We start from the raw sequence: 25,752 nt of genomic DNA, 5'->3' as shown, positions 1-25,752 counted from the left end.
AAAGTATCTCAACTTTTATTTAAAGAGTGAAAGAGAGAGAGAGAGAGAGATCTAGAGATGAAAAAGCTAGTCCAGTTATATTTACAAAAACAAGCGAGTTATTTTCGAGTGATAGTCAATCACAATCACAATTAAGCAACCGTTTAACTCAAGACAGGATTGACCATGCGAGTCCTTGTAAAAGCCGATTCAACTAAAACAAGGCTTGTAACTATAACGCTGAGTAAGTTAGTTATCAGAGAGAGACAGGTGGATTCAGTTCTACTAAAATAACCAAAGGGATTTAAAGGCTATGTGAACTAACTTCAAACTATGTAAAATGGGCTGTGGCCGTGTAATAGTTATTGTTGTTTCATTTCTGCTCCTTAATCGAGTAACTGTGAATTGTGTCAGCCCTACAAATACCTATGGAAGAAGCAGAATAAGGATTCGAAATGATTCAAGCTCTGATTTTCAGTAAGTATGCAAATTCAAGAATGAAAATATTTTAACAAAATATTTGCTTACAAAATAAGTAAGGCTCACAAAAAGACAAAGCCTATAGTCTGTAACTGTTTTAGTCGGTAAATTTGCGGCTGTTTATGGCCTACGCATAAGGAAAATGTACAACTCAAAGCCTTTTTTATGCTCTTTCTGAATATTTTTCGGTAAATATATCCCAGTTCATACAATTGACTTACGAATAAAGTGAACTTACCACTCGATACCTTTTTTTTACGCTCTTTACGAATATAATAATATGCTTCTATCGCAAATTCAAATTTAAGCACTTTTTGAGATCTTAAAAATGACGAATTTTCAACTGAAGTATCGGTCGTTATCGTCAAAATAATACTATGTTTTCTCAGCGCCGTTTTCTCGGTCGTTTCTGACCAAATAATAATAAGTTTTCTCAGTGCCAAAATTATTTATAGTTAGGTTAGGTGGTAAATTTTTCGCAGTTCATATAATTAACTTATCGATAAAGTGAACATACCACTCGATGCCTTTTTTATGTTCTCTACAAATATAATAATCGCTTATACCGTAAATTCCAATTTAAGCACTTTTTGACCTAACCTGACCCAACCTAACCTAACCTTATTATAAATAATTTTGGCCCTGAGAAAATTTAGTATTATTTTGTCGAAAACAACCGAGAAAACGGCGCTGAGAAAAAATAATATTATTTTGTTATCAACAGAAGTAACATGGAGGATAGAAAACTGAAGATTTTCTTTTGAATTTTATTTATCCAACTTGATTGTGACAAATCAAAGCTTGCAGATTATATAGCTTCAACAACATAGATTTATAATGAAATATAATAAAAGGGTCAAACCAATGTTTTATCTCGTTTTATACCCAAAAACCATAGAAATAAATTATCATTTTCAAGAGTAAAAAAACGCCTAAAATTGAATTTGCGAGAAAAGTAATTATTATGCTCAGAAAAAGCATAGAAAACGGCATCGAGTGATATGCTCACTCTATTCTTAGGTCGACCATATGAACTGCTCAACATTTTTGAAAATTGCAATATTGCAAGTTTTCCAATATTTCTCCAAATTTTTGAAATTGAATTTTAAGCCCTTTTAGGACCCTCAAAGATGACACCCTTTTTTCTCTTCTTGATACCCTTTTCTTTTGGATAGATAAAAGGGTTAAAAACAAAACTTCGAACTTTTTTATTTGCAAAATAAATGTACTGAAAACATTTCAACTGCAATTCTATTATACCTTATGAAATAAAAAAGAAAATAATGATAAATTCAACTTAAAGTAAGGAGCAACATTAAACTTAATACGAAAAGAAATTTTCACGTATATGAAGGGGTACACTCCCCTCGTCAATACCTTGCTCTTTACCGTCAATACCGAGTCCCGGTGTCGCTGGTTATTCGGTTTGGCAGGGGATCAATAGTGTGACTATGTAAGCACAGCCGGAGTGGACCCGGCTCTAAATGGGTTCCTGGAGAAATCTGGGGCAAATATGCGAAGTGTCGGATGATTTGCCCCCTATCATGGATTACACTCCCGGTCGAAGGCATCGATTTAGGAGATCGACACCTTCACAACGCAGACCATTAGTCAGCATACGAAATAAATAAAAAAAATATCCTTTTGGAAACAAAGCTTGGAAGATAATGAATGCAACTCTTGAAAACATTTTTATGCTCTAATTGTTCATAAGGTAAGTTTTTCTTGAGCCCTTAAAGGGGCTTAAAACAGCTCATAGTAGCCAAAAGTCTTCAAAATAATGTGTTTCAAAAAAACTGTCAAGTGAAAAAAAGGTAAATTTGGGGCAAATTTTGTTTGACGCACAAATAAGGTTAACATACCAGTCAATGCGGTAATTGTGTATTATAGGGACCGCACTCAAGAAGTGCGGGAACGCCCTGCTCTTCACGCTAAAGTTTTTTACTGTTTAATAAAGTAGAATTGAGAGAAAGAGTCAAACTTTAGCGTATCGAGCAGGGCGCTGAGAAGGGAACAGCCCCTTTCATACACGGAGTAATTTCTGTTCGTTTTAAGTTTTGATGTCGCTCCTTACTTTCAGTTAAAAAAAACTAGTTTTTTTTATTTAATATTCATAAAGGAATCGATTGCGACGAAATCGAGAACCAGAAAACATTGAAAATATATAATCCGGGTCATATATTTTCGCATGAGGGGTGGGGTAAAACATGGTGGAACTGCAGCTAAAATATGTTTACTTTAACTATTTTACATAAAATGAAATAAGAATTGAGCATATGCCTAGTTAAGTATCTGTATATCTAATTTATATCTCATTTATACTTATATCTCATTTATTGACCCCACTTTTAAAGTCTAATGTTTGGGCATTTTTAGACGGTTCACATATTATTATATGTTATCACATATTTACGCCACGTTCAACAGAACGAGTACTTGCAATAGCTTATTAAATGCGTAATTATTACGATCTATTAAACGCGGTTTGAACGCCATTGCAAAAAAGTCTCGAAAACCCATAGAGTCTTTGAAACTAACAGGAAGTATTGTTAGCTTATACTAATAGATATAGCTTATAATAATTATATAACATAATAATGAGTATATATATAATATAATATAATGATAATGATAATTATAATACATAGCCTATAATAATAATATTAATATTCCAAGAGTTTTAATGTGCCAAAAAGGCAACTTGCAGCTAATTGAGCTCTGAAACGCAAAGTCCAATAAGCAAATAATTAATTACAATAGGTTTCATTAATGGCTTTTGAAAGCTAAAAGTTACGAAAATCAATTGGAGTAAGCTTGTAGAAAACAGGGATAGTGTTAAATGAATGAAGAATATTTTACTGGTAAAATACTTAACTAAAGATGAATTAAGAAAGGACAGAAATTTTTTCCCAACTTAGGCTTCTAGCCGAAGTGGGATAGAATTTAGTCAGGGAGCCTCCGGGACCGGGTCCACCCATTTCCCATATATCTCAATATTTTAGATTTATTTCTCATTGTTGTATACTTTTATTTAATTTCATTATTTAGTAATTTAAACAACTAAAATAATTAATTAGTTAATTAAATTAATAATTATGTAATTAAAAACAATTTAACGTATTTTTTAATCTCCCATCTTTGAATAAATAACTGCGTATCTGCCTGCTAAGATGCTGTGTTTTGACCTGGTAATTGCCAAAGATCGTGCGGTATTTGTGTATTATTTGGTACACACTCGGGAAGTGAACTTAGATTAATCCTAACGAAATATACAAAATTTCGATGAAAATACAATACTTTAGTAACACAATTATGAAAACTACAACCAAGAATTATGGTGGGGGGGGGGTCACACAGAAAGCATTATATTAAACACCTAACCTAACCGAGCAAAATACCATCTTTATATATTGAATATTTAATAAAAACATACCTCTAACGTAGATTTCAACTGAGCCTAAGCTAATTTTCTTTAAATACTGACAGGTATAAACCGGTTATTGTCTGACCTATAGGGTCCGAATTCTCGAGTGTGTACAATGTAACACGCAAGTGCAGATCGTCCTTGTGATTCAAACATCTAGGACCAACGAGCAAGCTGGTCGTTCTCGAATAGGGCGGGAGGAGGCCGTAAGGGAAATTTTAAGGGAAATTCGAACTTCCTCGGAAGGTAAAAAGAGGAGGTTTTGAATAGATTGGGATGGCCGAGGTGCGTGCGTATCTGTGTTGGTCTCAAGTGGCTGATTGTTGTAGTAAGTATTTAGTATTAGTAGAAAGACGCTATTATTGTCTCGCTATTCTATTTGCAATGAAGGAGAACTGATAAACCACCAGTTGGCCTTTCCTGTTTAGTTCAATAAGCCACGTGTACGGATTTTGGACATCCAAAAAATTAATTTGTGAAAGGGAGAAATCGAGAACAGAACTCTGGGTACCGTTACAAAAATCGTCTTTCCAAGGCAATTAATTAAACTCGAGTTAGGGTTATACCTGTTGACCTCTAAAAGTAAAGGTGATTGAGGCTAAATTACCGTAATGGTACTCTTTAATGCTGGCAATCTGATGTTATTCTTTCAAAATAAGCCTTTTCAAAGAAGGTGGGATTATGAAGGTACATTTAGGTTTATATAGGTTGGGTCTGTTTCCGTGGGAGGGGGCCTATTAATGTCGAGAAAAGTCAAGTGGTGGGCCAGTAGTTTTTATTTTTCTGCCGAGGAAACAATTGGTGGTAGCCCCCCTCCCGGCAGGCCACTTTTGATCGTGATATATTCCTGCCACGTGTGGTAAGGGTCATTTGATATTCACAGCTTTTAAAGTGGCCCGCCCCTCGGATAAACCCCTACCCCTATCTCTGCTCATGAATCCCCTGGTCATGCCGCTCTAGTAGTTTTCTTTTATTTACCACAGCGTTGTCCAAACAAGGAGAAATTTAATTATCGGAAAAAACAATCGATATATTCACTGAAGCCATTTCAAGGACAAATGCTAAGTAAATGAAGAAATTCAGGTTTTGTTGGCTTAATGGTTTTGTTGTTCAGCACCGAAAATGAATATTTTAAGAGTAAATATTAGTATAGTTTTTATTATTTATTATTTATTATTATTTTATTAAAATAATATTAAATAAAATTTAATAAATATTATTTTAATTATTTTTATTTTTTTATTATTTTATTATTTTATAGTTTTTTTTTATTTATTTACTTAACGGCTTGATGTTTGCTTTGAAATGTTGCCGTTTTTTTTTTACTTTTGGTCTCTTAAAGCCGTCCTAAAAAAAAAAAAAAATCCTTAGGGCACATAGTTCGAAAAACACGAAAATTACACTAACTATAAGGAAAATATAAAAAGTAATTAGGAAAAAGTGTTTCCAGGAGGGGGAAGGGAAAGACACAGGCCAAAAAGTCATACAGCACCACAAATGAGCATTTAAATATTGCTATATTTTTGTAATTATTTACTTAACTGCTTGATGTTTCGTTCAAAATTTTCCATTATTCTTTTTAAACATAACTTTTGACTTACTTAAAGTCGTCCAAAGAAAGTCCTGATGGGCATAATTCGAAAAAATAAAACAAAAATGGGTTAATATAAAATAAGTAGAAAAAGTTACTGAGAAAATGATTTTTTAGGCGGGGAGGAGAAGGAGACAGGCCCAAAATATATTCAAAACTGAAAACGAGCATTAAATTCCAGTATAGTTTCCAGTATAGTTTAAATTTATAGTATAGTTATGCTCTTATATATGTTCCAGTATAGTTTTGTAATTATCTGCTTAATGTTTGGTTTAAAATTTTTCTTTTTTTTTGGTTCTTCAAGCAGTCCTAAAGATGTCCTTAGGGGAAAAAAACGAGAAATAGGTTAGTTATCAGAAAAATCTAAAAACTTATTAAGAAAAAATAGTTTTTACGGTAATGGGGAGGGTAAGGAGACGGTCCCGAAAGTTAATATTAGAATAGTTTTATAAATTAGCTGTTCAACTGTTTGACCTTTGGTTTATGATTTTCCGGCTTTTATTATGGAGTTTTTTTTATCTGTTAAAGCTGTCCTAAAAAGTCCTTATGGGACATAATCCGAACAAAAAGTTCTAATCATAAGGAAATATAAGAAGTTATTGGGAAAAGGAGTATTCAGGAGGGGAGGTGGAGGAGATAGGCCCCAATAAATATACAACACCGAAAATGAGCATGCAAATATTACAATATTTGAAATTAGAAATTAGAAATTTGAAATTTTGAAATTAGCTGCTTGAATACACAAATAACGGACGATCTTTGGCAATTACCAGGTCATAACACGGTGTCTTAGCAGGCAGATACGCAGTTATTTATTCAAAGGTGGGACGAAAAAAAAGACGTTAAATTGTTTTAATTACATTATTACTAATTTAATTAACTAATTAATTATTTTAATTGTTTAAATTACTAAATAATTAAATTATATAAAAGTACACAACAATGAGAAATAACTCTAAAATATTGAGATATATGGGCAATGGGTGGATCCGGTCCCGGAGGCTCCGTGACTAAATTCTACCCCACTTCGGCTAGAAGCCAAAGTTGTGAAACAAATTTCTGTCCTTTTTTTAATTCATCTTTAGTTAAGTATTTTACCAGTAAAACATTCTTCATTCATTTAACACTATCCGTGTTTTCTACAAGCTTACTGCAATGGATTTTCGTAACTTTTAGCTTTCAATAGCCAATAGCAATTAATTAAATTTGTTCAAAAGCAACTAATGAAGCCTATTGTAATTAATTATTTACTTATTGGGGTTTGCGCTTCAGACCCCAAAAGCTGCAAACTGCCTTTTTTGCAGATTAAAATTCTTGGAATATTAATATCATTATTATAGGCTATGTATTATAATTCTTACTATCATATTATTAACATTATTATGTTATTATTATATTGTATTATTATTATTATAGGCTATCTATTATAATTATTAGTATTATATTATTGATATTATTATATTATCATTATTATGTTATACAATTATTATAAGCTATACCTATTAGTATAAGCTAACAATACTTTCTGTTAGTTTCAAAGGCTCGATGGATAATCAAGACTTTTTTTGCAATGACGTTCAAACCGTTTTTTGCAATACGTTTTTTGTAAAAAAAAAAAAAAATTGCAGACGTTTTTTGCAATAGATTCATTTAGACATTCAAACCCCGTTTAATAGATCGTTATAATTACGCTTACTCAATAAGCAATTGCAATTACGCGTTCTGTTGAACGTGGGGTATATATGTGAACCATATAATAATGCCCATGCATTAGACTTTAAAAGCGGGTTCAATAAATGAGATTCAAGGGGTTCCCTACCTCCAGAAATTGTGTACACCAGCTACCGTATGTAAAACTGTGACATGCGTGACACTACACGGAATAACCTCCAGAGAGTGTAGATGTAGAGACCTCCGGAGAGGTGGAGAGTAAACAACCCTAGAAGAGAATATAAATTCTCAGTAGGACGCTTCAAAAGCAATGAATCTAGTAAACCGAATTCATAAGCGTGTGTGTAAGCCTTACACGACCTTGTATTTGAAACTTATTGTCGTTTAGTTAAGGCTCTGTTGACACTAAGTCAGGGATTCTTGTCCATTTTGGTGTTCAAACCCCAATGAGTCGGGTATCTACTTAATATACTTAAATCTGTTTCAGATCATATATAAGTTTACATGTTGAGCAAAACAAAGATCAATGCCCAGATATTGAGTTTTGATACCTCCGACTATCGCTTGTCGTTCACCTAAGGCACAGAAAAACAGAGGAACTGCTTGAAAAAATCTTGGGACTTAAAATGTTTCCTTCTTTCTGCTGGCTTGTAATTTCGCACAGAAGAGCCAGTCATATAGAATTTAACTTCTCATTCTCTTTACAGGTTTAATTTCCCACAAGAGGTTTTAAACCTCTTTTAAAAGACAGCTTACTTGCATCTCCATAAAAAAGAAATAATAGTGGCGTTCCTGAATACGCTTTACCAAGATTAAAGAATGACTTACTCGACTTAAGTCCCATCCGTCCTTGAAGGACATTTTGGGTCCTCTTCTTTAAAAGTCTATTGCAAGGACTGCAAGGACTTCTATCTTTTGCCAGGTATAGAAGGTGTGGTAACCTAAGGAACGAAAAGTTGTCCTTCCATTTCTTTGGGGGGGGGGGGGGGTCCTTTTGCCATTGGAGAAGGGAACAGTGGCCAAACCAATGTTTGTTGTGATTTTGTTCCTTTTCAGCTTGATTTGTATATTAAATTTAAGTTTTACTCGTTTTAAAATTTATTTAAAGTTTATTTTAAACCTGTTTGTCGTTCACCCAAGGCACGGAAAAACAGAGGGACTGCATGAAAAATCTTGGGACTTCAAACGTTCCTTCTTTCTACTGGCTTGTAATTTCGCACAGGAGAGCCAGTCATACAGAATTTTAACTTCCAATGAAATACCTGTACAGAGTATTTCACCATCTAATCTACAAAATACAGCCCAAATAATGTTGCCAAGCCATAATTTTCTTCTATGCGAGTTATAGTTATTTTCCTTAAATAAAAATTTTGATGTACCAGCACTTTTTTTGTAACAGACCGAAGGTCTAAAACAGTTGGACTTAAGAACTTACAAAAGGATCATTTTTAACAACCTACATTAAGGTCACGTTTTTGCGCTTTCTTGAAGGTTACGCTATTTCGTAAACCTCTCAGCTATTACAACAATCAATGCAGTTACATTAATGACACCGTGAAGCACGGTTGCCAGGTTTCCGGCAGGAACATATAGCCCAAACAGGCGTAACCACTAGCTCAAACTAGCCCAAAAAAGCGGACGCCATTATAAGTGTTTGGGCGTAAAGTATTTGAACAGCGTGAAGTTAAAGACAAATCTTATTTCATAATATGTAGAATAATTGTATCTAACACGCCTTGCATGCAGACCCTCTATATTCCCCCCCTTATTGGAGGAATTACCTCTCAAATTCTATGAGTTTACCGAGCTCTTTGAAAGCCAGTTAGAAAATATTTGGACATACCCAGGCTGGTCTCAGAGCACGACTCCAACCCTCGAACTAATTAATTTTCTTGATTTCTAGGCACCTTTTATTTAAATTTCTATATGAAATTCAATTTTCCCTACCGAACGACACTCCTCCTCGAAAAAATCCTGAGACGTACCGTGCTCAGGATTTACTTTCCTAAACATCAGCTAAATTTTAGTTCTTTTCCAGGGAATCACGAATGATTTCCGTATTCGACACTATTTTGAATGCAATTGACTCGAAGCTTAAAAAAATTGACACCCTTGAAAGGGCAGTGGAGAGACTCAATGGAAAAATTGAAGATTTCGAAAGCAGACATATTGATATTTTGGACTACCTACGAACTATAGATCAAAGGTAAGTCTCTGAAACTGTTTTTGGGTTTGCTTACATCTGACTTTTTCTACTCTATTTCTCTTACAAGCCTTGAAAATATATACTAAAAAATTTTCAATTCGACCATTCCATATCATGGTTGAACTAAGTTTTTTCTCTGCTTAGGTTAATGAAAGTGCAAAAATGCAAAAAAAAAACGCAAATGCGAAAGCAACTAGGAGAAAGATGTGAAACTAACTGAAAAACTCGAATTCGCTTTCGATATTGAAGGGGAGGGGTACACGTGCATAATGTCATCCCCCCTCCCGTTAATATTGGGGTCATCTGGGCTTGTCAGTCCTTTTTCATTTGCAGGTAATTTTTCTCAGTTTCTTTAAACGAAATCGCATAGGTTTAAGCATGGGGATTAATAATGGTTTAGATTTAAAAATTGAAAGATGAACGTCACAAGAATATTCACGGAATACGTGGGGGGGGTAGAAGTAACACGAACGTTTTAGTCCTATAACAGCATAAACATTGTACTTTGTACCCACTCTACATCAACCGCTGGATATCTGGGAGTGACATTTGTTCGAACAAGAGTGATACATGTCTATCACGCATGCACCTCTTCTTTTCACCCATGGTGTACCACAATAACCTCATGGCCCCCTTCCCTCAAACAAGGGGTGTGTCACTTGGTGTACTCCTTGCTTCTGACTTAATGTTTTTCCATAATTTGATAGTATATCACATGCAGCGATATAGCGCTGCCCAAGTAAAGAACGATGTTGGTACAATGTAGTTTTTTTTATTTGTCTTAGACCAGGGCACTTCATCTGGATGGAGTTGTCGTAGAAACTTCAAAAAGGCTCATTCGACTGGAAATTGAAAGAATTGAAGTTCGACTGGAATTGAGTGATTGGAGGGCAATTAACCCTCCTCCCATGCCCACTATTTACCCAAACACATCCAATCAAAATATTGAGATAGCCATTTTGGTTAACGTAGTTGAAAGGTCTGGAAATCATGTCTTTACAGATGACAACCCCCTCTCCTTCAAAGACAATTATGTCTTTGAAGATCACAGCTCCCAGGACAAGGACTCTTAAGTTATGCCCTTGAGACATGTAAGGTTTTTATAGGAAGCATTGTCGTAGAAACTTCAAAAAGGGCTCATTTGACTGGAAATTGAGAGGACTAGTGGCCTTTTTGTTAGTCAAAAGTGATCGGAGCAAATGCCCCCTTAAGCCCATTATTTCCCCAAACACTTGCAGCTAAAATTTTGGGACAGCTATTTTGCTTAACGTAGTTGAAAATTCCGGAAATTATGTCTTTGAGGATGACAAATGCCCCCAGCCCTCAGGGCAAGGGTTGTAGGTTATGCCCTGGGGGCACATAAGGTTTATATAGAATTGGTGGTCATATAAAGTTCGGAGGGGCTCATTGAACTGGTAATCAGAAGCTCTAGTGCCCTTTTTAAGAGTCAAAGTGATTGGAGGGTAGGTACCCCCCCCCCCTACACACAGGTTGTATTATTCCGAAGTATATCTTTGAGATAAGTAAACTTTGAGATACCCATTCTATTCAAAATAGTCTATACATCATATAACAAGGCTTTTGGGGTTGAAGCAAACACCCAGTCTGGGGGCAAGGGCTTTAAGTCAAGCCCCAGTGGCATCTAAGGTTCTATGAAAGGGATGGCTGTATACGCTTTAGAGGAAGCTCATTTGGCTGAAAGTTTGAAGTTCTAGTTCCCTTTAAAGAATCGAAAATAATGTAGGGTAGCTAGCCCCCTCCCTGACTACCCCTTTTCGCCAAACGACTCTGATTAAAATTGTGGGATAGCAATTTTGCTCAAAATAGTCCAAAGAACATACAACAATGCCAATGGGGTTGACACAATTTCCCAGTGTCCTGGGAATAGGGTAGTAATCCACGCCCTGGGGGCAGATAGAATTTTAAAGAAATGGGTGGTCGTACAAACTTCAAATGGGGCTCATTTTATTTGAAATGTGAAGTTAAAGTGCCCTTTATAAGAGTCAAAAGCAATTTGAGAGCAACCAGTCCCCCCCGCACTCGTTGTTACCCCAAAGACATCCAATCAAAATTTAGATATAGCAGTTTTGTTCATTGTTAATGAATGGTTCGTGAATTATGTCTTTAGGGAAGACACCCCCGCCCTCACTGCTCTCAGGGCAAGGGTTCTTAGGGCTTAGTACATGTATAACTCTCAATCAAAGGAATTATTGAAGCTCGTTCCTCATAGAACAAAGCCCTTGCGATCAAATCGCCAAAGTACTGCTCGTCAGGACTACCTTTAGTAGGGTACTCCCCGCCAAGAATATCTAAAAACGAGTTTCGCCAGGCGATCAGTTACCACAAGTAATAGATTACCAGCCGAGGTAATCCCGGAAAATCCTTGCCTTGACACGTTCAAGAGTAGGTACAACAAATACCTCAGTGTTGGAAAATGAGCTAACTACCAGGACTAGTGGTAAATCATTATCTGTGATAGAGTCGCGAAGCCTGTAATAAAAAAAGGGTTTATAAGTTGTGAGAAGTTATGAAATGGGGGCGTATAAAGTTTTTTTTTGAAAGAGTGGTCGTATATATTTCGGAGGGGATCCATTGGATTGGTAATCTGTATTTCTAGTGCCCTTTTTAAGAGTCAACGTGATCAGAGGGCAGTTATGTTCTCCCAACGCGTCATTTTTATCCAAAATACATTGAATATAATTCTGAGACAGCCATTTTATTCAAAATAGTCCAAAAATCATATAACAAGGCTTTTGGGGCTGAATGAAACCCCCAGCGCCTGGTAGCAAGGGTTGTAAGTTATGCCCCATGGATATCTAAGATTTTCATGGAAGGGATGGTTGTATAATCGTCAAAGGAGGCTCATTTGGCAGAAAATTGGAAGTTCTAGCTCCCTTTTAAGATTCTAAAGTGATGGAGGGTAGCTAGCCCCCCTCCCTGACTACATCGCCTCGCCAAACGAATCTGATTAAAATTATGAGACAGTAAATTTGCCCAAAATAGTCCAAAAAACATAAACAATGCCTCTAAGGTTGAGACCCCAGCGCCCTGCGAATAGGGTTGTAATTCCTGCCCTGGGGGCATATAAGGTTTTTCGGAATGGGTAATCGTATAAACTTCAGATGAGGCTCATTTGATTTGAAATTGGAAGCTATAGTGCAACTTATTCGTAGTGTTGTACGTGTTTGTCCTGTATGTGAGCGTACAGGGACTCTTTTACCTTTCAACCCCCCTCCATTTCGAATAAAGTTTGACTAGTTCTTTTCGGAAAAACACATTTTATAATCCAACAGATAAAACCATTTGGTAATCATAAGTATCTTATATACCAATAGGTTCGTCCCTTATATACCGTCAGTTATAGTTCGCTATAGGCCTTATTTACCGTTATAGACCGTTGGTCCGTCAGATTATGGTTATACTTACAGTGTTACTCTTCAGGGCTTAATTCCAAAAAACATGATTCTAAGAAATAAATTTGGAAAAGAATTTCAGGAGACATAATATTCTCCCTATGGAAATACTTGGTCCCAACCAGTCTGGCAGTCCCATCTATCGTAGAGGCAAACATATTGGCAATAAGAAATCGTATTTCCAATTCGAAACACTGGTTAGATGCGTTGTCGTAACCACGCACTTCAGTGCAGTTGATCATGCATTTTCTTGCTGAAGTGTTAAAATCGGCTTTGTAGCCAGAATTGCCACCGCTAGTAATTTATCCCTATTTCTAGTTATCTTTTATATTGCCTAAACAAATATAAAGCCCCAAATCAGCACATAAATCACTAGATTCTTCAAGTAAATCACTAAATGTACCAAAAAATCACTAGAATCTAGCGCTTTTATTTTCAACGGGTGGCAACCCTTTTTGTGGATATTCAGCGAGGGCTTAACAAACAGCAGAACATCCACGAAAAAAACAAAAAGGGTACCTACAAAAAGATGGAAAGCGAGTGGGAACTGAATAGAACTGAATAAGAGGGTTGATGGAAGTAAACAGTGAAGCTCTGAATAGAGTAGATTGCAGGTGGAGCGTTCGCAGCTCTGATAATGGCTTTCGCGACAATATATCTATAGTAATAGCATTTGCGTGAATGATTGTTTATATTGAATGTGTAAACATTTTCTAAATTCTTACCTTGAAAAAATCCTGTGACTCAGAAGTTTTTCGTTAACGTTAAAAGGGCTTAAAAACTTAAAAAATAAAATAAAAGGGCTTAAAATAACACATCTTTACCGAATTTTAAGCCATTTTTATTAAAGCCAATTGGCTTAAAATAACAGAATTTACATTAGTTCACGTTCACATCCACGCTAGTCAAGATCTTTGTTCTTTTGACTGGCTTGAAATCTACTACCGAAAAATAATTCGACATAAATAATAAAAATCAGAAATTTGGCATAGCCAAACTGCGAAACTACAACAAGATGGTAAAATATGGTGTTATTCGGCACAAAAGAATTAAAATAGTGTTGACTTTTTTTCTAGCATACACAAAACGATAATTTGATTGTCTTGTTAGAATACGTCAGAGATTTCACCAAAAAAAAGTAAATGGAAGTAAAAGACACTTTTTATCTCAAAACTATGGGAAAATAATCTCTCTTTTTCCCTTTATAGGCTGCTTGTTCGAGAGGAAACGCAGTTTGGAGAACCAGGAGCCATTGAACTGGAACCCAAAATAGCAGCTATTGACGAAAAAGTGTCATCAATTAATAACAGGATTCACGTTCTAGCTAATCATTTAGACATTAATGATGACTTTGCTGATAATGATACATTTCGTGCATTTCCAAGCCAAGATTCGTTTACAGTGATTAATCATGTAGGTGAAAACACAGAAAAGTCAACGCTGCACGATGTAAAAACTCAAATTACTTTAATGGACAAAAATATTCGATATTTAACTGAATTTGTTGCTGATCACATGACGAAGGTCCTTGATTTAGTGGTTGACGTGAAAGGGGCATTAATGGGTGAGGAAGTTGCGGTGCCGACAACAACACCGATGCCAGCAAATATTTCAGCTGTCCCCAACGGAGGTAGGATTTAATTATTTAGCAAAACTAAACAGTCTAATTATGCTTATGGCTCCAGCCCCCAAGATTTTTCTGGTGCCCTTATTCCTTGTTTTTATTTTTCTAATGTTAGTTCCGTCAATTATTGGAACCTTTGCCGTATCGAGCCCCCCCCCCCCCAAAGATTTTGCTCATTGGTGCCCTTTTTACATTGGACCTACTTTAAGACATTGCTCTAGATCCCCCCTGTATATGCCCCCTCCATCCGTCCCACTTCTTGAAAAAATCCTGGCAATACTGTTGTTTGAATCACATTCTTTATCAAACATTTTAGACCTTAGAGTGGTATTTTCAGGAGAAATACTCCGGAGTTTTCTCGTTTGTTTTCAGCTGTCCTGATGGAAAGTTTTACCCATATCTTATGCATTTATGTATCGGACAGTTCCTGGTAACGAACTGTAAGGAGCGATCCGGCTCAATAGTAACCAAAACTCTAAAACATTGAATTTTGATATTAATAGCTGCATCAAAAGAATCGCATTTTAATGCTGATTTAAAATATATAAGTTTCATCAAGTTTAGTCTTACCCATCAAAAGTTACGAGAGAAACTGAGAAAATTTGCCTTATTTAGGAAAATAGGGGGAAACACCCCCTAAACGTCGTAGGATCTTAACGAAAATAACACCATCAGATTATGCGTATCAGAGAACCCTACTGTAGAAGTTTCAAGCTCCTATCTACAAAAATGTGGAATTTTGTATTTTTTGCCAGAAGACAAATCACGGGTGCGTGTTTATTTGTTTGTTTTTTGTTTTTTTTTTTCAGGGGTCATCGTATCGAAAAGGTGGTCCTAGAATGTCGCAAGAGGGCTCATTCTAACAGAACTGAAAAGTTCTAGTGCCCTTTTTAAGTGACCAAAAAAATTGGAGGGCATCTAGGCCCCCTCCCACGCTCATTTTTTCCCAAAGTCAATGGATCAAAATTTTGATATAGCAATTTTGTTCAGCATAGTCGAAAAACAGTAACTCTGTCTTTGGGGCTGACTTACTCCCCTGCAGTCCCCGGGGGAGGGGCTGCAAGTTACAAAGTTTGACCAGCGTTTACATACAGTAATGGTTATTTGGAAGTGCACAGATCTTTACGGGGGGATTTTTGGTTGGAGAGGGGAGGAGGCTACGTAGGAGGATCTTCCCTTGGAGGACTTTGTCATGGGAAAAGAGAAATTCCACGAAGGGGGCGCAGGATTTTCTAGCACTATTTTTAAAAAAAACAATAAAAAAATAAATATGAAAAAGTTTTTTCCACTGACAGTAAGGACCAGCATTAAAACTTAAAACGAACTGAGATTATTACGCATATGGGGGGCTCATCTCTTCCTAAATACCTCGCTCTTTACGCTAAAGTATTTTTAGTAATTTCAACTATTTATTCTACAGCCTTTGTGATTCAGGGAGTCAATCTTAAAGAATTGGGACAAAATCAAAGATTTAGCGTGAAGAGAGAGGGATTAACGAGGGGGCAAATCCCCTCATATACATAATAAAAATATACGAATATAGAAGTTCGTTACGTAAGTTAATTTGTATCTTACGTATATTTTTTTTTACTAATGAAAACGTTCGTTGAGAATTAAAAAATTATAGTTGCCTTTTTAAGTAACCGAAAATTGGAGGGCAACTAGGCCTCCTCCCTCACCCTTTTTCTCGAAATCGTCTGATCAAAACTAAGAGAAAGCCATTTAGCAAAAAAAAAAAAACGCAAATTCCGAGATCCAAATTAAATGATTAATAAAGTTAATAAAATTAACGTTCAGAAATTAAATAAAAAAAAACAAGTTTTTTAACTGAAAGTAAGGAGCGACATTAAAATTTAAAACGAACGGAAATTACTCCGTGTATGAAAGGGCCTGTTCCCTCTTCAGCGTCCCGCTCTTTACGCTAAAGTTATTTACTGTTTTATAAAGTAGAATTGAGAGAAAGAGTCAAAATTTAGCGTAAAGAGCGGGACGTCGAAGAAGGAACAGTCCCTTTCATACACGGAGTAGTTTTATATCTTTCACAGGTTTTATATCTGCTCAGGTGTTCACAAAAAGGGAGAGTGGCATGATTTTTTCAGCTGCATGAAATTTTCAGCTTCCGTTGTGCATCATTGAAATCTGGGCCAAAGACCATCGATGGTAGTTTTCCTCTTTAGAATTATGTTTAGCATCATTGGGAGTTTATCGACTTTCCATCAGATCACAAGATATACATATATAAATTTGTTGAGATACAAAACTAAAAAACTGTTTCTAAAAGAGGAAAAAACTACTGCACTGACAAAAAACTGATGATACTGATGATACAAAAAGACTGACCATCATTTCTATAAATTATCCTAATAAAACAAATCCTCATCAAAGAGACCACTGTCATTAAAAATTCTCTATTGACAAACGAGATAGTCTATCGTCATGAGAGATTAACTCCTTAAAAATCAGGATCGAATTATCGCATTCTAAATTGGAGAAGAAGAATTTTGCCCACAGTTACATACATAAATGAATGAACATGATCTTAACGTCGTCTAAGTCAATAGCCATGAGTTGGTAAAAGGCCATGATAAAATTTGATATATCAATGCTTCGTGTAGATAGTTTTCATTATTTTCCTGGCCTACAAGACTCTGGAAAAAAAATCATCGGTTTGTCTGTTAAAGTCTTCGAATCTCTTTTCACGTCTATTAAAATATCTTCAAACAGCACTGAATCAAGCAACTTTTACTCAGATGGCCTCAACATGAATGCTTCCAAAAGAACGTCTGATAGTGCAGTCGTAATCTTGTCGTAATGAGTTTCAGTGTGTTGGAGGATCGATCACTGCTGACTTGACAATACGAAAGCGTCAGACGATATTCATAGGCCAGAAAACTGAAGTGTATGCTGATGAGCACGGATTGAGCCTTAATAGAAGCCAACACTCGCAAATTATGCAGTTGTTGCACGAACTGCTCGAACTTGAATGTCGCACCTCAGCCCCAGCACATTCAGCTCCAAGCTCAATTGCATCCTCATATTCTGCCCCTGGTCCCTCCTGGCTATTTTTACGACCCGTGATAAATATTTTATCGTAAACTGGGACAAAGATTTTTAGATCTGACCTCAGATTGTTATGAGAAGCCTTTACCATCTCTGAAAGGTCTCAAATGTTGACTATGGTATTTCATCTCGGCGCACAAGGCTAAACGTGGTGAGCTGCATAAAATATACGTCGGAAACAAGCTGTTTATTATCTGAAAATCTTTCCCTCAGGCTGGTTGTTGTTCAGACTGGCTGCTAATTTCATGGTTCAATTAAGTGGTCTATTAGAAGCTCTGGATCTTTGAAAACAACTTGGAGGTGTTTTTTTACCCTTTCAAGGGAAATACTCTCTAGATCCTTTCTTGCTTTACCATCCCTGCTAGATCCTTTGGTATGGAGATACCTTGCAATAAGACCAGTGACTTCAAATACAGCAAGAACCAAGTGAGCGGTTAGGATTGTTTTATGCTGCGTAAGCCTACTCGTCAGTGGGTCGGTCTCAGAGGAAGTGTTTGAGTCAAAAGAACTGCTGTTTCCCGTTGTGGAAAAAAAAGTGCACTGCATGTAAGTACAGGCAATTGTCACTAGGAAACTTTCAAAGAAATGGCTTCTCTTTTGCCTACCAACGACTTTCTTCGATTTTGTGTTACCTTTTAATTCGACTCTCTTTCTTTTGCGTTCTCTACTTGTTGTCACCACATACCTATTCGTTTGTGTGACTCTGCAAAGAAACATGAAATTTTGTTCACCATGCCGAAAAAATTCCTTGCCTTTGCTTCAGTGCGACAATTAACGAAGAGAACTTTTAGAACGTAGCTTTAGCACCAGATATAAACCGAATCTGGAAAGCAGTTTTAATGTAAGACCCAAGTCCGTTAAATTCGCCTCTTTTGTTGGAAGCACCGTCAAACGTTTCTTGAGCTATCTTTTCGTACATGAGTCCGTGCTGTTCGATCTTGGTTTGTAGGAGATCTTTCATGTCCTTGCCACAGGAATGTTTGACAGGTACGATAGCAAAGAGCCGTTCGTGGATTTCATCGTCTTTCACGTATCTTAACACAATAGAAGCCTCATCAACAACCCCAGCCTTCCTGAATTGGGTCCATTTGGATACTGTACCTTTTTCCGCTAATTCCGTTCACTATAGCTCTCCGCATGTGTTTCAGAATGTTCCTTATCCCTTTCTAGACCATCGTTTTAGAAAGAAAACTGACTTGTAAGCTACGACCCATCGCTGCATCTTCACACTTTGTCCTCGCATACGTGCTCGATTTTTCATTTTCTGCTATCCTCGATTACTTTTTCCAGATGTTCTTAAATAGGGACATCATATTTCGAGAGCAAAATTATGACCTAAAAGAAGTTTTCATGGTTAATTTTCGAATCTATCAGAAGCTCAAGCCTTTGCTGGTCGCTGTGTGCTCTAGAAGATAATCTTTGTCTTCCCAACAGCTTCACCACCCCAAAAATATGATTTCCTACTTAATTTTTTTGCAAGATTTGTTCTTTCCGTTTACTAGGCAAAGCACTTTTTATGCACCATTCCATGTCTCGGCAGTTTTCAGCTTGAGCGTATGCTTGATCTGCAACGATATGACCTTCCGACTTGTCAAGTGCCTGGATTCTCTCATGGGCATGACTAAAATTGGTGTACCCAAAAACAAACTGCAACTTTTGTATATATTGTAAAGAATTTGTTTTACTGTCATCTCTCTAGTTTCAAGAGTAGCCCAGGATCGTTAGATAGAGCCGTTGGTAAGTTTCCGATAGTAAAATGAAGTCAAGACAAAGCTAGGCTTTTCTATTTGAGGTGATATCGGCTGGAGCGGATGGGACCTCATGAAACATAATTTCTGAGCTAGCGTTGACTTCAGCGGTAAAGAGTAGAAGAGTAGGAAATGGACGTTCTTACTGGCAAAGGTGGTTCACATTGTAGTCTTAGTCACCCCTTCCAATTAGGTTGTGATACGGCGTAGATTCCTTCGCTACTGGCTCCACTGGTTCGGAAAACGTCACAGTATTTTACGATGTTGGCTCACCCTCTGTTGAAACTTGGCTGATGCCCGGTGTTTCTTTGAGGTGGTTCTAGAAAATGGAATATAAGCATAAGAACACCCAGGTCCACAAGCAGCCAAGTTCTCAAGACTTCTGTAAAATGTTGCAGGAGTTAAAGCCAGGACACTGAATCTTGGCTCCAATTCACTTTTCATGCCAACAAACACCATGTTTTATCAACAGTCAATGGTTGGGTGGAAATTTTCCACAATCCGAGGACTGTGAAACAACCCGATCTGGTTATTGGTTTTTGGTTTTAAGAGAGCGAAACCTGAAAAAAATAGCCGAAGAAAAAAACTGCCTTTTTCAGCCTAGTGTGACCAGGCTAATCTCCTAAGATCGGAGAAAGAGACCATAAAAACACAGAAGCTAAACCAAGGCAACATGAACTTATAGGGTCGGCTCGATGGACCTAGAATGAGTGGGTTCCTTTCCGAGCTGTGGTCCTCTTAGCACCTAATTTGATCAGTAATTGTGCCAAAAAAATTGTATAATGGACGCAACTCAATAGACTGACAGGCCTTATGATATCAAGATCTGCCCCTAAGTAATCAGCAGTGACAGTCATGCGAAAAAATACTCAGAATCTAAGACAAACTTAGAAGAAAAAAATTCAAATACTAGCTCAGAAGTTGTAAAAAAATATGGGAAAATTTTTACTGACCCTAGTTCTTCGTATAAATAAAAAATTTCTCCTTTTTGGTTCTTTTCCAGCCTTGGAAAGTTCTTCGCTTTAGTCTCAGTTTCTTTGCACCTCCCTTAACGTTTCCGTCAGTCACCTCGTCCATCTCCTCATAAGTTAAAAATTGATGAATGCGATTGCAAAATGTTACACTTTTTCTATGCTAAAATCCTCTTACTTAGGAAAACGATACAAATTTATCATTCAATGGCTCACAACAGAAAATCTTGACGCTCCAGTATGTTTCTTCTCTCCTACTAGCTTGTAACGGAAACGGACACACAATGGCGCGCGAAAATCCAACCCTTGAATGAAGTGACAACGTTCGAATTATATTTATCAGATTTCAGCCTATGAACGAACCTGTTTGACAGCAGCATCCGTCCCTTCCTAAGGCAGGATGCGGGTATCTACGCTAAATCTGTGCTCCTACTATGACTGCAACTACTTTTGACTGCGACTACGAATACTCGTGGCTTTGACTGCGACAAATTGTAACTTCGACTGATTGTGACTACGACCAGGACTACTTGCGGCTGCCCCGTGACTACTTCCAACTGTAACTACTTGTGACTGCAACTACTTGAGACTGGGCAGAATGCTGGGATCCCTTCCTAGGGCAGGATCCTGGTATCTACGCTAAATCTGCACGTAGGCCTATAATAACACAGTTGAAAAATTGTCAAGCAGAATTTTTTGTTGAACACTATGTTAATTGTAATTATATACTTAGAATAAACAGACCGGCCCGAAGCGGCAGAGAAATGACCTGCCCAGGGGGCCCAGTCTGCCTCTGCTGGGAATTAGGGATATATTTGATCATGGGTTTTCAAAAAGGCTTTGGGTGTTAAGATGAAACTTTCAGGGATATGTTGAACAAAATCAAAACACACTTTGTGCATGCTGGTTATCAAAGAGGCTTATCACCAATATTTCTGGAACAACTGAGGGTATTAAGTAAAACTTTCAGGGCATATTAAGGTGTTAACTTTGAAAAATAATTAGAAGGAGACAGCCACTGTTCTCTTTTAAAATACCCCTGAACCCCTGAACAATGATAAAATTTTATATTTCCATTTTGTTCAAAATAGTATAGTGGTTCAATAGGTACGCCTCCGAGGGTGACATGATACCCCCACAAACCTCAGGGTGAGGTATGTAAATTCAACGGTTTGTCTATTGTTTACATATGGGATTGGTTATTTGTAAGGGGGGAAATGTTTAATCCTTGGCGTGTTCGAAAAAATTTGACCCTGGAAGCTTCAACATGAGAGAACACTAGCCGCCTTCGAACTTCGATGCTTACGCCAAATACTTAGAATTCGTGGACAAAATCATATATCTGACTCCGATATTCGCCAACTCTGCAAGATTAGAAGAGATATTGCTATCACCGTTAAAGAGCGCCGCTTAGAATGGCTTGGTCACGTCCTGCGGAGACCACCAGAATACCTGTCCAGTCGAATCCTTCTAGTTGAGCCCTACGACTCTTGGAAGAGGCATCAAGGAGAGCAAAAAAAGAACTTGTGGGCCCTGATGAAGTCTGACCTGGATCCTATTGATGGCTTTAAGAAATTTGGACGTAGGCGGTTGCCCCAGTGGCTCCCTTTCACAGAGCAATTGGAAACAGGTCGTGAAACCTGGTTACAAGGGGGCCAAAAGAATCCCGGGAGAGGCGGAAACGCCTGACTCCCGCCACAAGTACAAGTAAGTAAGTGTTCGAAAAGGCTAAGGGTATTAAAGTGAAAACTAAGAGAATATTGAGGGGTGTGTGAACTAAATCAATAGATAGTATTTGCATCCAGGTTATCAAAAGGGCGTACCCGTAATATTTTAGGAACGTTTAAGGGTATTCACTAGAAGCTTTCAGGGCTACTACTGCTCCTACTATGACTGCAACTGTGACTGCAACTACTTTTGACTACTACTAAGACTACTCGTGGCTGTGACTGTGACAAATTGTAACTTCAACTGACTGTGACTACGACCAGGACTATTTGCGGCTGCCCCCGCGACTACTTGCAACTGCAACTACTTGCGACTGTGACTTGAGACTTTGTCTTTCAGTAACTGCGACTACTTGTAACTACTACTGCATCTTCTTACGGCTGTGTCCTCTTGTGACTGCGACTGCGACTTATTTTGAATATGACTAAGACTTCTTGTAACTGTAACTAATAGTGACTGAGAATATTTGCCACCACAATTAATTACGAATGTGAAGAAGCCTACTTGTGAATGCGACTCGTTTCAACTGTGACTACTTGTGAATTTGACTACTTGCAACTGTGACAACTTGTGATTGCGTCTACTTGTGACCACTTGAAACGGCAACTACTTACGTTTGCACCAACTTGTGACTGTGACTATTGGTGTCTGCGACGCCCTGTGACTACTACTAGCACTATTACTAAATGAAAAGAGCTGAAGTGCATCTAGGTTGTAAAAAGGGATTATCTGAAATATTTCATGAATGAATATGGTTATTAAGTTGAAACTTTCAAGGAATGTTAAGGGGAGTGCTAATGTGAATCAAAAGACATCATATACATCCGTTTTTCGAGTTAAAATATGCGTTGAAATACTGTCACGAGAAAGTGTTTTGTTTAGCACATTATGCAGTTTATGTAAATGAGCAGTTCGAATAGACAGTTTTATCAATATTTTTCTTTTTTGTCTGACCTCTGTGTAGTATTTGAATTTTGCATACTTTTCTCCTCTTTCAATTGATTTTTCAATTGATTACCAACAAAACCAGAGAACACCGTGAACGCAACTCACCATGAACACTTTAACGTCCCATTGTAAATTTCAAGTTTTGAAATTTTCACTTACCATGGACAAGCGTCGCTCTTAAGTTACCATTAATTACCGTGAATGGTTTACCTTGACAATTTTTGTTTTAATTAATTTATGCTTACTTTTTACAATTATGCATGCACACACAGTATTTCCACGTCCTGGGTCACGTTTTATGGATGAAGAATGATATGCTTCCGAAAATCGTGCTTTTCAGTAACCCTGCTGGGTGAAACGAAGAGAAGGATGTCCTCGAATGTTATGCGAAGCGGTCTTAAGAAAGGATTCAAAGAAAGTTGGAACTGCATGGATGAGACGAAAGATAAAGCTTGGAAATGAGTTCCAAGCCTCATCTTGAATCTCGGAACTCAGCAGCGTTGCCAACACCGTACAATTGCACCGTTTTCGGCATAATGTAGAAATTCTGGTAGAGTGCGATATAAAGAATCTGAAGCCGAACTGACAAGCCATGATAAATCAATGAATTTGAAAATGACAAACGTGTCAATGCATTTTAAATTCTGAATTGACAAGTATTTAAATTTTGTGTTTATATTTAACTTTGAATTTATAATACAATTAATTTTCTGATGTTCAAGAGCATAGCTAACAATTGTACATGTGAGGAGCTAAATATAAATCTATATATATATATATATATATATATATATATATATATATATATATATATATATATATTAGTTATTTTGTTTTGTATATATTTTCTATTTACATTATTTTGGTTTTAGATTCTAGTTATTTTGTTGTTATTTTCTCCTTTTTTTTCTACGTTGAAGACGTCTTGTTCTATACTGGCGGACTATCGATTTGAATTGTGTTCTCTTCGTTTCCTTTACTGGCCATTGACCCATTACTGGCCGTTTGTCAGGTTCAGATTAATTTCTTTATTCACTGTATTTAGAAATTTTTGGTACAGATTTTCCGGTACATTTTGGTTCACTTGTTCGTTTCTGACTAGAATATCTGCTCAAGTTTTATTTCACCAAAAATTTTCTTCTTGTTATGGCTGATTTTCAACCTGCTGTAGAGATGGGATAAATTCATCTTTTGTGACAAGATTTTTGTCGGAAAACTGGTAGAGTTTATGCCAAAGCGTTGGAAATGCTGGTTGTCAGTAGTATATAGAACTTTCTATCAATTCAGGAGCAAATTCATCCCACTCCCCCTAACTCTAAATTGTCCTATCTGCTTCACTGGAGAACAGACATGTTTTCTATGTGAATTTATTTTGAATATTTGGAAGATATTGTGAAAGAGTTTTATCATAAAAGTAGATGAAAGCGAAGAAAAAATTATTTAATTACCTTGAATTTCCCCACTAATATAGGAGTTACCTTACCTTACCTGTTATCCACTAATTACTAATTACTAATTACCTTTCATCCACTAATATAATGGCTGAGATCTAATATATTCTATTAGTTTGACTGGGGGTGTGAGCATTCTAGTCAATATTAGCATCAAGAGAACATTTAAAAATGGGGTGTATTCTGGCCTGGAATTAATCTGAAACTTCAACCTCCCAACCTTAGAAGAAAAATGATCTGCCAGCTTCCGGGCTCAAATTTGATGTTGAAAATTGAGCTCCAATTGGATGCAAGAAATTAAAGAAAAATATGAAATCAAATAAAAGCTCTGAATCCCCTACCCCAAGGATAAACTTTGCGTAAAATATACATAGTAGGCATGAAGTTTTACGCGCTACTGACAAAAATCTTGTTTTTTTTTGTAGTCTATTTAAATTGAATATTACAATTCAATATTTGTTATTCTTGCATATCATTACGGAATTGTAATATTATATTATATTTATTATTATATATATCATTTAATAATATATTTTAACTTGTATAGAAGGGTTTGGTTTGCTAATAGGACAAATAACTTTTTAAGGTAAAAAAAAAGTTAAGAAACAGGGTTGATCCCTTTCTCTCCTGTTAAGGGGTAGTTTCCCGGAGCTTGCTAAAAGGATAATAGATTATATCCTCCAAAACCCCACGAATTAAAAATTTTGCGTGCCCTTTTTTATTAAAAAGGGTACTAGAAGCTGTGATATCCAAAATGATACATCCCCCCACCCCTGGGGGCATAAGTATGATGCTAATATGTTTTGGAGTGGCAATACGGCTTACAAATTAGTAAATTTTAGTTTAGTAAATTAGTACAATTTAACTAAAATTTCTTTTCTTTTCCTGTAGATGGAAATTCTGTTAATGACTTCCCCCATAAATAGAGAACATCTAGGGTATTCTTGGATATTCTAGAAGAGAACATCTCTTCTAGGATATTCTTCTAGGCTAATTTGTTGGATCTCTTAAAAATAGACTCCCCCTTTTTATTCTTTTCTTAAGTCCAAAAACTGCCATGACCCTATCTAATGCCTGGCTCTAGACAAGTGGGACTGGTTACTGCGGGTCAAGCCCTTCTGTCGCAAGCCCTTATTTTGAGGAGTGGCAACTCTTGGCAAATTTAGGTAAATATACCCAATAAAATGACACGGTTTTGTCTTGTGTTGATGTCAGGTGACGATTTATTATAATGACATTTTTTACCATATTTTCAATATTGCATTTTGAATCAAGGCTCAGAAGTTTTACATTAAAACAAAACTTGTGTTCTGTAGCGAATCTTAGCACAAATAAGGATATATCGCTCAAAGTCTTTGCAAAATAAGTAGATATCGTAGGCATTCCAATAGCCCTGCTTAAGTAAAGAGCGATGTGGGCGCAATGTATTATTATTATTTTAGACTAGGTTATTTCGTA

At 36.6% G+C, this 25,752-nt stretch overlaps 1 protein-coding gene across 1 annotated transcript in view; it reads left to right on the top strand.

Annotated features, from left to right (window-relative positions):
• Window positions 1–217: 217 nt before the first annotated feature.
• The window catches only part of LOC136040197 (angiopoietin-2-like), a gene marked incomplete in the record, with an annotated part of 69,646 nt that continues 44,111 nt past the window's right edge, over window positions 218–25,752 (top strand). The window contains 3 exon segments of the mRNA XM_065724347.1: window positions 218–456; window positions 9,184–9,351; window positions 13,973–14,394. Of these exon segments, the coding sequence (XP_065580419.1) occupies window positions 320–456; window positions 9,184–9,351; window positions 13,973–14,394 (727 nt within the window).

Source organism: Artemia franciscana, chromosome 20 (genome assembly GCF_032884065.1).
Source record: "Artemia franciscana chromosome 20, ASM3288406v1, whole genome shotgun sequence".
NCBI classification, from domain to species: Eukaryota; Metazoa; Arthropoda; class Branchiopoda; order Anostraca; family Artemiidae; genus Artemia; species Artemia franciscana.
Note: the sequence above shows the minus strand (reverse complement) of the source record. Positions and strands in the feature narration are given on the sequence as shown.